The 13,035-nt window shown below is 47.1% G+C and overlaps 1 protein-coding gene across 1 annotated transcript in view; it reads right to left on the reverse strand.

Annotated features, from left to right (window-relative positions):
* Positions 1 to 13,035, reverse strand: part of LOC146797994 (calpain-1 catalytic subunit-like) — a 263,715-nt gene that overhangs the window by 7,030 nt on the left and 243,650 nt on the right. The window contains exons 18-20 of the mRNA XM_085625227.1: positions 8,836 to 8,914; positions 8,506 to 8,622; positions 5,709 to 5,767 (exon numbers count right to left, since the gene is read on the reverse strand). Of these exons, the coding sequence (XP_085481353.1) occupies positions 5,709 to 5,767; positions 8,506 to 8,622; positions 8,836 to 8,914 (255 nt within the window). The remainder of the gene's footprint in view (positions 1 to 5,708; positions 5,768 to 8,505; positions 8,623 to 8,835; positions 8,915 to 13,035) is intronic.

Genomic DNA, 13,035 nt, shown 5'->3' on the forward strand with positions numbered 1-13,035 from the left:
CCCCCTTGCCAGGGTCTAAAAGAGGCCCTAAGTGTGCTGCCACTGATTTAACATATGATTCCGCTTTTCCTTCCCGTACGCCGGCCTCTCGTCAACGATTTTGGTGGGACTGTACCAGGAGGTTTGTTTTACGTTTTGTTTTTTTTGCATATTTATATAGCGCAAACTCGACCCAAAGGTATTGGAGCGCTTTACACGAGCACCAGGGACATCTTAAGGATTTTAGGGGCCCTGGGCCAAACATATTTTGGGGGCCCCTGTTCAGAACAGCTTTGAACTTATGATCCAATTTGAGCCCCTGTTTCCCACGCAGTTCCCTCTTCCTCAGCTGCGTTAGCGATCCAGTTTGCATCATAGGCATTAGCCTATATATTCCTGATGTAAACGGACACGCGCAGCTGACAGCGGTAGGATTTTAGTGTTTCCTGCCCTGCTACTAGGTTTTTAATACTTTTTAAATTGTATATGTGTGGCTGACTTACTCTGTGCTTTTTAACAATTTCTCCTACCTACGGGCACTTACACTTTACTTGATTCTTCTTGCCTATACCTCCTTTACTGCTCCGATTTGCATCTCGCTTTTTCTCCAGTCCTGGTCCGCCGCGGCTGATACCCCGATTGTGCGGAGGGCTGGGGCTACTATCGGGCTTCTCACTTCCGCCCACGCATTTTTCGCTTCCTCAGCTGTGTTAGCGATCCAGTTTGCATCATAGGCATTAGTCTATATATTCCTGTTGCAAACGGACGTGCGCAGCGGACGTGCGCTGCTGGCGCGCCGAAGAAGCATCAAAGGCAAGCCCGTCTGCGCTCGCCGACATCTCGGAGGCGTCTGGCGCTGGCCATGTTGCCCAGTTTCCCTCCGACAGTTTCTTCCACTATATTACAATAGGGAAAAACTGCTTAGCCTTAGGCGGCTACCATTTTGTCAGTGTACAGCGGCTGATCCGAGCTTGGAGGTAGACTTTCGATGCAGTGCAACTGGTTTCTCCTCCAGCCCAGGAAACTCACACCCAAGATCCTCCCACGCAACAATAAGTGTAAAAACAATAAAAAACAGAGGACTTAAAGGCCACCCTTTTAAATTGTCGCTCCATGCAAATGCATGAACCACACATTTATGACCTACTTTTAGACAAACAGCCTGATCTTTTATTTCTCACTGAGACCTGGCTGTGTGAAGCCTCCAACCCTACTATCACCTCGGCCATCCCTACGGGTTATAAAATCTTTAGGAGGGGGGCCCGACCGAGTAGGAAGGGGGGCGGTGTCGCCATAATTTACCATAAAAAACTAGACTGCTCTCCCATACCGATGGAAAACATCGAGGGCTTCCATTTTACCGTATCCCCCCATCATAGCATAGCTGGTTTTCTGATTTACAGACCGCCTGGTGCATTTGGAAATTGTATTACTACGCTTAATACAGCCACCACCTCCCTGGCCTTAAAATACAACAACTGCCTTATTCTGGGAGATTTCAATATAAATATGGACAATGGAAAAATGTCTCAAACAATATCCTTGTTGGAGACGCTGCAGGCCTGCAACATGTTTCCATCAATTTCTTCAGCCACCCATGAGAAGGGTCATACCCTAGACCAAATCTTTCACAACTTTGACATATCAGTAAGCCTACCTCTTCCCATTACCTGGTCTGACCACCTCCAACTAAAATTTGTGCTTCCCAACTCTGCCACAGCCCCTCGGGCTAACACAGGGCAGAGGGTCCCTAATTACAGGACGTTCCATAAAATATCCATCCTGATGATAGAAGACGCCTTCGGTCGTTCCTCACCGGAGCTGTCTGGATGTCCTGGCTCAGACGCCCTCTCAATAGATTCATGGCTCCGAACCAACATTGGTGCAGTGGTACCGTTTGTTTCCAGCTCTTCAAAGAGGTTGGCCCCACCAGCTCAATGGTTTAACGATTCTATCAGATCTAGCAAAAGAAATTGTTGAAAAATGGAACGGAAATGGCGTAAATCCTATCAACCTGAAGACAGGAAGGTGTATAAAGACACCTTAAAAGCTCATGACATTCTCATGAAGGCAGCCAAGAACAACATCTTTCAAACCAAGATAGAAAATGCACAAAATAAGAGTAAGGAAATCTTTAGCATAGTTAAATTCTTTACCGCCCGAAAGCCGGCACAAAGGAAGGGCCATGCACGGAAGAATGGTCTAAGCAAATGGCTCAGTTCTTCCACAAAAAGATCTCCGTGATTCAACAAGCAATCTCCAACATCTCAGAGGAAGAACTGACCTTCTACCTTAGTTCTAATAGCAAATTTCACCTCTTGGATCCTCCATATTTACTAGCTTTCCCTGAGTTTCAGCTTGAAGAGTCACTGACCCTCTTCCAAAGCATTAAGTCTGGCTCTCCTACCGGCCCATGTCCAGCGAATATCCTGAACCTATTAGCTCCCACCATAAACCCCACGGTAAACCAGCTCTTTAATGCTTCCCTTTCCTCAGGCAGCATGCCGAAATTATGGAAGAAAGCTAAGATTCATCCACTGATAAAAAAGGCTAACGCCAAACCGACACACCCTGCCAACTACTGGCCAATCTTCCTTCTTCCGGCCCTCTCCAAATTATTAGAGAAGCATGTAAACAAGGCCCTCCAAAAACACATTGATAATGGGAAGCTCCTTCATGAGTCCCAATCCGATTTTAGGGCTAACTACAGTACGGAGTCCGCTCTGCTGGAAGTGACTGAATTTCTCAAGGGTAAGCTAGACCGGGAAGGCAAGGCTGTTCTGATACTGCTCGATCTGTCGGCTCCCTACAATACGGTCCCACATGAGAGGCTCCTGGAGAGACTTGCTAACATTGGCATGGAGAGGACCACCTTAACATGGTTGTCATCCTTCTTGGCAAATTGATCTCAAGACATCTGGCTCCCCCCTTTCTCATCCCCGGTTCTGGTCATGAATGTAGGTGTCCCTCAGGGCTCCATTCTCAGTCCTACCCTTTTTAATATATATCTATCTCCCCTTGCATTTCTGGTAGAGGAAGAGGGCTCCAAAATTGTTTCCTATGCTGATGACACTCAGCTGTTTTTTACATGTGCAAAAGGAAACAACTTTGACGGGGCAATGATTAGGTCTTGTCTCACAAAGTTTTTTAACTGGCTTAAGATCAATCAGCTGAAGTGCAATCCTGACAAAACTGAAGTTGTTTTCTTTGGTAATCCAGAAATGCCTGACTGGATCTCTTGGTAGCCTAAAGATCTGCTGCCCCTGCCCGCGGAAAAGGAGAAAGTAAAAAACTTAGGAATTGTCATAGACAAGACACTCTCCATTTGCTTTCAAATCCAAAATATAACTGGTGTTTGCTTTGGCAAACTCCGGATGCTAAAAAAATTAATGCCACTGTTACCGCTTGAGAGCAGAAAGATCGTGGTGCAGGCTCTGGTGACATCAAAGTTTGACTAGGTCAACAGCTTGTACCTCGGTCTTCCCAAATCCCATATCCAGGGCCTACAAGTGGTACAAAATGCAAGGCTAGAGCCACCATGAGACCTAAACCCAGATCTAGTTTGACCCCTATTCTTAAGTCTCTACACTGGCTCCGCATAAAAGAACGGATAGACTTCAAAGCGATGACCATCTTCTTTAAAGATTTCCATGGCTTAGAAGCCGGCTACCTAAATAAGCACGTTGATCGCTACACAATATGTAGATCCCTAAGATCTTCCAATGCCAACCAGGCCATCATGCCTAAAACTGGAGGCAGGTCCCTCGGCTTTCTAGGCGCAAAATTGAAGAATAGACTCCCTGAGTCTCTGAGACTAACCACAGACCTACTCTCTTTCAGGAAGAACTTAAAAACCTGGGTTTTTATTAAATGATGGGTTCTTTACGCACGTTTTCTTCCCCGCTGTCATGCGCCAGGACACGCTAGTCTGAGTAGCTGCGCGCTTTATTAAATACACTATTTCATTTCATTAGGTCCCTGACAGTGCAAAGGAACACCCATACAAATTCTAACGCCCTTATTTATGAGGCCTTGCTTCTCTTTTATGCTGCCAGTGTGTCACTTTTTGTGACGCACCGGCAGCGTAAAAAATGTGCCCTATTTCCAAAGTAACACATCTAGGCAGATGCGTCACTTTGTAAACCCCTGCACCACATTATACCTGCGCCAGGTAAAATGTATGCAGGATGGGTGTCCCTCCGCAAAAAGGCACGTAGAAGTGGCGCATTGAAATCTATGAGAACTCAGTGCGCCACTTCTAGGACGCCATTGCGTCAATATCTTACACCTGCCTCACAGCAGCCGTAAGACTGATGCAGGCCTTTTCAATTGGGGCTTGCCTCATGTGAAAGGACACATTGCTGGAGTTGCGTCTATTTTCAGACACACTCCAGCAATGCATCACTTTTGCGCCTACAGATACGTCAGAAATACTGACGTATCTTTAACTCCTTGCGACATGATGCGTCATACAGTAAATATGACGCATCCATCATGTCGCAAGGAGGGCGCACTAAGAAGTGACGCATCCCTGTTTTCACACAGCGATGCATCACTTCTCATAAATAAGGCCCTAAATGTGTTTACATCTAATATTCAGGGATATTTATGTGTGTTTTCAATATTGTAACACAGCAGCAGCTCATCAATATTACTGCAAATTATCTCTGTGATGTCCTCCCATTTCTTATATGTTAGGCCTTATTTCGATCAAAAAGAAACTTTTTTTTATGTATATAGCTTGAAACATAAACACAAAATGTTCTGCAAAATGGCTGTACTAGACTCTCACACATCAGGTACATAAAAAATAAATTAAAGGAAAACAGTATTTAAAAGAATCTGTTTACCAAATATTCAAGGACATTGGGGCAAAACTCTGGAAAACGGAGCTGACTCTGTCAGGGGGCCCCTCGAAAGGCTGGGGCCCTGGGCCAGAGCCCACGCATTAAAACGTCTCTGACGAGCACTGTATTTACATTACACATTCAGGCACGGGGGGTTAAGTTATTTGCCCAGAATCACAGGATGTGGACGCGACCCCGAGGCTCGAACCCTGGTTTCCAGCACCAAAGTCGGCAGTCTAGCCGACGGACCACATCCCCTTTCCAAGTTCACCCCTCTTTCATTTAGCACATCTTCCTCCCCTAACCACATAATTTTCTATTTTATGTTGCCAGACTTGCAACCTACTTAATTCTTACCATAGCTACTTAGAACTCAAACTGCTCGATACCTGTAGGTATTTCACCCCCTGCAGGGGCACCTATCGGCTACAAACCATTCATAAAACTGCTGCTGCACACTGCATCGAATCTGGGAGAGAAAGACCAATGATCCGTCAATAGAAAATGCAAGCTGGGTACAGGCACCTTTAGTCCACACAGAGGGGGAACGATAGTTGGCAGTTAATTAAAAAAAAAACGACATCAGACAACAATATTCGGTCACAATTGTCACAAATGTGACCTTGGCACACAGTCCCAGCGAGTCTTGGTGTTCAAGTGGCTACATAGACGCCGGAACTTGAGGGCCACGTATGCATGTGTCCTTGGCCTGCACGAGAACGTATTTCTGGCACATTCTCTCCATTTATACTTACAAAGGCTCCGTTAACCACATGCGAATGAACGAAGCTGCATCTAATTTCTTCAGGAAAAAAACAGGGTGTGTCGGTTTACACCAATTATGAGGGTTTTAGAGGGGAGTTTGTGAAATGCAATTCTCACCTCCTCGCGTGTCAGTTGGAGCACTCCGTCTTTGTTTTTGTCCAGGTCGCGACATTTCCCTGTAAAGTAATAAAATGTGTTAGCAGTGGTCATTTGTGTCGTTTTGTTGGTAAGCAGAAGTTGATGGTGCACTGAAGACGGGTTGGGTTGGTCTGCGTTGTTGTACCCCTGGCTATCTTTGAGGGGGCTTGTCTGAGTGAGCAGGGAGTAGACCACAGTGCATAGCGAGTACCAAAGTCAGGATGTACTGGCTAAGCTGCTTGTAGGCGTCAACACGGGAATAGCACGGAATGCCACAGGGCAGAGTAGATTTGCATGGACCCAGATTTTGATTATTAGTGATGACGTCTACAAAAATGAGGCCTGGACCGAGTGTCTTAGAAGAAGGTGCAATTAGGGAAGTCCTATCTTGAGTTGCGGGGGAGACTGTCTTCATTCAGTGATGTAAGACTGAATGAGAAATACACAGTAGAGGCTGCGGTAATTGTTTCCTCCCCGTTTGAACTCTTGTCGCCACTCTGCGCCCAGAGACCTCGCCATGGGAGGGCAGCCTGGGATCTTAACCCCAGGCCAGACTCTGGCTCTGCGCTATTTGGGCTGTAACTGTTCTAATCTAACATTTGAGGCAGGACTAGCCTCTTCCTTTGTAATTCACCTAATGCGGCTACGCCACTAGGTGGCACCAAATACTGTGATTTCTCTTTCAGCAGTACATGCGTTTCCTTTATGACAGCTGCTTCTTTAGGCCAAAAACAAGGGACGGGCCACGGAAAATATGTACCCCCCAACTACCACAACTGCTACTAACATGCTTACTTGTACCAGCATGCAACGCGCGTTTGTATTGCACTTTACGCTCACCTTGCAGCAAACTCGCAGGTCCCTTCCCTTGGAGCGCGAGCATTCTCCATGGACTGACCTTGGGGCTTCACAGCTCTGCCATATATAACGGGCTGGGATTTTTAAAATGCCCTCTTACAGATTTCTTCTGCTAGAATTGCAATGCAATGACTCTAAACTATTTATTTTAATTTTCAGATTTATTTTTTATCACCAAATTCCTTTTGATCTCCATATTTTACCAGAGAGGGGCTCTGGGTAACCATGGTGTTCATGAAGTAGAACTACAGTCTGGGCTTTCGATTTGGTAACATGTTAGAAAATTACTAAATGGGTTTAGTACAGTTGTACAACCCATTTAACGAGCTCAAATCCAATGATTAAGCGAATCGCAGGCTTTGTGATTTCTAAATAATTTCACACATCTGGCCCTTAATCACTAGAGAGGATTGAGACTAATGCAACAATCCCACGTTAATGCGCTTAATTGCTGCAAAAGGTTTCATCTAGCAAAATAAATGGAAACACGTGGAAAAATGTGGCAAAACAGTCCCTGTAAGTAATTCCCCGTAAATGTGTGCAATATGCTAGTCGGGATAATTTAGTGGTTTTTGATTTTTGCATGCACTCCTGCACAAATGGCATTGTTACTGTGCTTGGGTGTGTTTTGTGTGAGGTTAGGGTAACACATAAAAGTAGATTTTGCCTCTACATCCGTATATACCCCATTTTTAGTGCTATCCTACCAGACCGCACATGCTGTCTGGCGGTGAAGGACCTATTGTGGGCTTACCAAAACCTACAGTGGGCTAACAGCCCACACATTTCTTATCATTGGTTGTCTTTACTGTCACTCTGTTGTTTGCTTCTTATTTAATGGCTTGCCTTCCCCTTCTGTTTGTCCCTCCCCTGGAGTATATCCACTTTACCAAATTTTTGACTGGTGGGATTGTATCCTTTCACAGTTTACATTTAAGGAACTACTTTTTTCTTTTTCTTTCAGTACTCCATGAGAGTTTGTGTGCTTTTTAGCTCTCTCCCTCATGTGCTGCTTCCCTCGTACAATCACCTGCCACCCCCTTGTGTGCTCTGTGTTGCTCTCTCCCTCAAATGCTGCTCTCTCTCGTGTGCGTCCCCCCGAGCCTCCACACTTCATATTGCTCTGTTCCCTGCGTGAAACCATTTGCTGTTGAATGCTCCGCTACATCAAAAGTGCTTTTGCACACTTCATTTTTTTTTACCGATCGAAGTGGCATCAGCCACCCTAGCCTGGTCAATGAACATAAATGGCCCCCTGTCATTCTGTAACTACGCACATGCATGGTGATGCATGCGTGCACCTAGAGAATGATACAACTTTAGCAGCAGATGCATCATCACACCTTTTTTTTAAAATGTCTTCTTTATATTTTTTTTGTCCCAGAGGGCCAACCAAGCTGTCATGAGCACTTGGCAGTGCCCACCACTCCACCTCCTCCCTGGTGCTGCAGCATCTGGATGGTAGGCCATGCTCCTCCCTCGCAGCCTGCAGGGCTAAAAATAAAATTATAATAAAAATGGTTTATTATCATTTTTTTTTTCCGTTCTTTGCCGGCTTTCAGTGGGGGGGGGGGGGGGGGGGGTGAAAGCTCAGTCAAGGGAAAGTGCAGGCTGCAACATTAACGCTAGGAACTTAGGGGTCGACGTATCAAAGGGTTTTCCCCATTCTGTGTCTATGGGAAAATGTGTTCACCAAAGAGGCCAATGCGCTCTCAATGGATGCTAAAGGGGAAAAAAAGGCATATGTATATTAAAAACAAAGCTCTCTGCTTTTTAGATATCTTAGAAAAAGAAACCATAAAACATACCATTAAAACCGCCTATAGAGAAGAGAGTAAAAAAACATTTGAATTCTAACATTTTGTAATTTGACAGCCTCTCCTAGGATCACACTGTAAGACTGGACTAGGGCTCTTACTGAAGGTTGTTTCAAGCAGCACCAGGCAGCATAGGCAGCCTTTCAAGCTGATCCTAAGCAGTTCATCGCCGTATCTCCTGGTGATGATTTCCGTCAAGCGGTTGTTCAAGTGGAATCCTGGCGGAAAAATAGGAAAACAACCATTTACCACCTCAAGACCAACACCAGAATCAAGTGCAAGATACCACATCAAGACTGAACTCCAGGGCGTTTTCATGGAACGACTGCCCATGATGTGACCATCACCGAGGAGATACTCCCTGTAAACTAGAATTACTGGATTCCTTATACAGTGTCTCCCAATACCCCTCGGCTGCCCTCATGTGTTACCTGCAGCCTTCAGAGCCAGTCGAATCTCATAGGTGTCCATTGATCCCGAGTGATCGGCGTCATACATGGAGAATATGAGCTGCAAGATACAGGCAGAGCATTAGGCAAAGGTAAACAGGCATAATGTAGGGACATCTGATCCCTGCCCACAGAGGGGGGTTGGTTCACTAAAATATGTTCCCAATCTCTGCTAGTGTTGAGAAGGGCACATGTGAATCTTCACTCGGGAGTGACTAATGCAGATAAAAGCACATCAGTCTTTTCTATTTTTATGCGGTTATGCAGTGCGAACTTGACCCAAAGGTATTAGAGCGCTTTACATTAGCACCAGTTACATTATGCAGGGATACATTCATTTTTTTTGTAGGCACAGGGGGTCAGATGTATGACTATTCACTTTTGCGAGTCACAAATTGTGTTGATTTGCAACTCACAAAAGTGAATGTACAACAGTGTCTCAGACATTGTTTGCGATTCCCAATTGGGTCGCAAATTGCGTGCCTCATTAATATTCATGAGACAAGGGCAATGTGAGACCCCATTGGGAATGGCTAGCACTCCCAGGGATGGTGGCCTGCAGGGGTCAGCAGACCACCATATCGTCTGTGACTGCATTTTCAATAAAGCAGTTTTTTAGGTCTCGGCTCGAAGGCTGCGCTTGCGCAGTCTCGATCCGAGATTTAATGATTTGGAGAAGAGGGGCTTGAACCCGCCCCTCTTCTCCCCTGTTCTCCATTGGCTGGCCTCTTGAATGCTGGCCAGCCATTGGAGAAGAGGTCCGTCACTCTGAACAGGCCCCGTCCTTTTCGGATTCGGGGGCGTGTTTTTTTCAAGAAGTCTAATTATCTCCTCCAGCCAATGGCAAGAGGAGAACACACCCCCCGAATCCGAAACCGCCGCTGCCTTTCTCCGAGGCATTTCTGCTTCGCCTCGGAGAAAGGCGGTGGTGTCCCGGAGCCCGGACGCATTTTTCATCCTTAAACTGGCCGGCAATGCCCCGCTATCAACATACTGTTCTTGATCAGCTTTTGACTGAATTCTTTATAAATAATTAAAAACGGTAATGTATTTCACGGCATCAAGGTGCTGCTTGGAGATCATGCATTACACTACAGGTTGGTGACCTCAGTACGCAGAGGCGCCGCTGTGAAGGTATTTACGTTTTACCAGCTCCGACCGACTCACTGTACGATTACAGAGAGCCGGGAGAGCTGCGCGGCTGCTCGATTAATCGAAAGGCTTTTAATGTGAAAGTGTCCCCGAGCCCCCAGCCTGCCCTTGGAAGCGCGCCCCGTCCCAGACAGCGAGCCTACAAGAGCGCCTACCAGCCTCTGCTTCCGGGTGCGTCCAGGGACAGGGGACGGAACCACGACGCAGCCTTCCTGGAGTGGAAAACACGAGTCGGTAAAGTTGCCGAAGGGCGCCTCGGCTATCCCCAGATTGTCACTGATGTGTGTGTGTGAGAGGGAAGCTAAGCCTTTTTAGGAGCGGTTAAGAATTCACTCCCACCACTCCCTGAGAACCGAAAGAATTTGGCAGCGGGCCCCGCTCGTCCACCTGTACAATTGAGGGCTGAGCACTAGGCGGTGGATGTACCGAGTCCGCCAGGAGCGTCCCGGGCCTGCCCTTCCTGGCGAGCATGCACACCTCCGCCTGGAGGGGGAGGGGGTACACAGCGCCCTGCACGACTCGCGGCGCTCTGAAAAGACCTTAGCCCTACAAAAATAGCACATATTCCTCTGTGGTAGTCACTTTATACGCCAGAAATGTACCTCCTCTCTCACTAAGCCCGTGCTATAGCTCACTGAAACTGAGATCATGCTAGAGCGATATGCCCTAGTTTAACCGGCAGAGCTCACCCAGCCTTTCATCTTTTGGGAGAGGGTGTATAATCCGCGCTACAGCCGAAGTTCCACGTCATCTGCCATTCAAAAATGGCAACTCTCCGTCCTCTTTCAGATTCATGTACGATTTTTCACAGTAGCGCTTTCGCAGGAGTATACTGAAAAGTCCGCCCAAAACATGCTTTACATAAATATTATATTAGATACTCATTGTCTCTAGCAGTTTGCTACTTCATTCCCAAGAAGCTCAGTGGGTGGAACAATCAGTGCAGGCACCGGGTAATTTTAGCTTGCAGGTTATCGTTATTTCATCTTTCAGACGTAACCCCTCCCCCCTCATTTCTAAGGGCGGTGACACCTTTGTTTTCTGTGGTCTGGGCACAGAGATATGTCCAGCTCTTTGCCTGTGAATCACTACATATGTATCCTGTGCAATGTGCATGCGCATATGAGCATATGTAGGAAGGGACACTGGCACGTCTTATGCCCGTGTTTTAAAATGGGCGAGCTGGGCGCAGGCCCAGTGCGCCAACCTTTAGATGGGCGCATGGCACTCTGTGCTTTAGATGCCTGTAAACAGCAGCGTCCTGTTCAGTTGGCTCCAATTACTAATTTTAAAGTGTTTTTAATCATTTGAACGTGCCGCACGCAGCGTTTTTAACACCCCATCAGCCCTCTTCTTACCCCTTCAACTCCGTCTATCCCCTCGCTGTCACACAGCAACAACACCCCCGCTCCATCACGACTGGGCTACCCTGCACGATCCCGGTGAGTTGGGGGGAGGAGTGAATATATTTTCGTAAGAATTCAGTCACTCCTCTGGCGTAATGAGCCAGGGACTGACTTGGGAACAAGAAAAGCTGCGCCCCCCCCACTCCCCCCCCCCCCGCTGCTTCACCAGCCGCCGCGAGGGAGCCGGAATACTTTTCCACCCAGGGAGCTCTAGTCCAGCAAAGGCCCTCTCTGTCAGTTCATGTATACATGCGCTTGCGTACATATGCACCTGTGCCTATGTACCTCAGCTACTGGATCCATCAACCGGCACCCATGATTCTGTACATGCACACCTTTACCCGCCTAGGTCTTTACGTGCATGAGTACCATTACTTGGATATATTAACCTGTGTAAATGTAGCTCTGCATGGGCACCGTCACCCGATCCTATGTACCTGTATGTATGCGCATAAGTACCAGAGCATACGTGCATTTAAATCACGTGTACCTGTACACGGGCATCGTCACCCCTGCATCTATATGCACATGTACGTATAAACATAAGTACTTGAGCATATGTACATTTTAATCTAGTGTACCTGTGCTCACCCGCACCTTGCAACTTTTCTGATTATCTCCTCCAGCCAATGGCAAGAGGAGAACACGCCCCCGAATCCGAAACCGCCGCTGCCTTTCTCCGAGGCATTTCTGCTTCGCCTCGGAGAAAGGCGGTGGTGTCCCGGCGTCAGGACGCATTTTTCATCCTTAAACTGGCCGGCAATGCCCCGCTATCAAAATACTGTTCTTGATCAGCTTTTGACTGAATTCTTTATAAATAATTAAAAACGGTAATGTATTTCACGGATGCCAGTGTCTTCAGGAGGACTTTTAAAAGTGTTGAAAAATCCCTTAATATACTGTCTTTCGTAACGTTTACATTGAACGTGTACCATTACTGTGTGGCCGCCGAGGTGGCGTGCTTTCTGTTGCCGCGCCCCTGTCTTTAGTCCTTTTTTTGTTGCTCTTAGAGGTTGTGCCTTAGATGCAGTTTCCAACGTCACCCAAGAGGCGTCAGAGACGCCCCGCCTGTCTAACCGGCGTATCACTGGAAGCTTCCTTTTCCTTTCACTGAGGGCTGCTGGCTGGAGAAGGGGAAGCTCAGTATCTGCATCCATCCGCCGCACGCACAGCAGCCAGTACCATGCCCGAATACGCCACCCCACGAGTACTGACCGCTGGCACCGGCGCCAAGATCAAGGGCGCTTACAAGGACCGAGACAAGCCGGCGTAGATTCGATTCAGCAACATTTCACCCGGGAAAGGTATGGACATTGGCGTACAGTGGCAGGGCCTGTAGTGTTAGCTGCCAGGACCTTTCCGTGCTGTTGACGACCAGGCCATAGAGACTGAGAGTTCACACACTTTGTGTGCGATTCGTCTGCGCGAGGTGTCATTCTGCAGCCGTTGTACTTAAGGCGTGGTTTTTGTCTGCATGACCAGCAAATCACCTGTCCCTAACGGCTGGGGTGGAGTGTAGTCATAGCAGACTTTGATGCCACAATGGAATTGCTTTCCTTTGATTCAGTGTCGTGCTTGCCGTTTAGGCAGTTCGTACTGTTTAGCTAATAGCACTTTGGATTCT

Source organism: Triturus cristatus, chromosome 9 (assembly GCF_964204655.1).
Source record: "Triturus cristatus chromosome 9, aTriCri1.1, whole genome shotgun sequence".
In the NCBI taxonomy this organism is placed as follows: domain Eukaryota; kingdom Metazoa; phylum Chordata; class Amphibia; order Caudata; family Salamandridae; genus Triturus; species Triturus cristatus.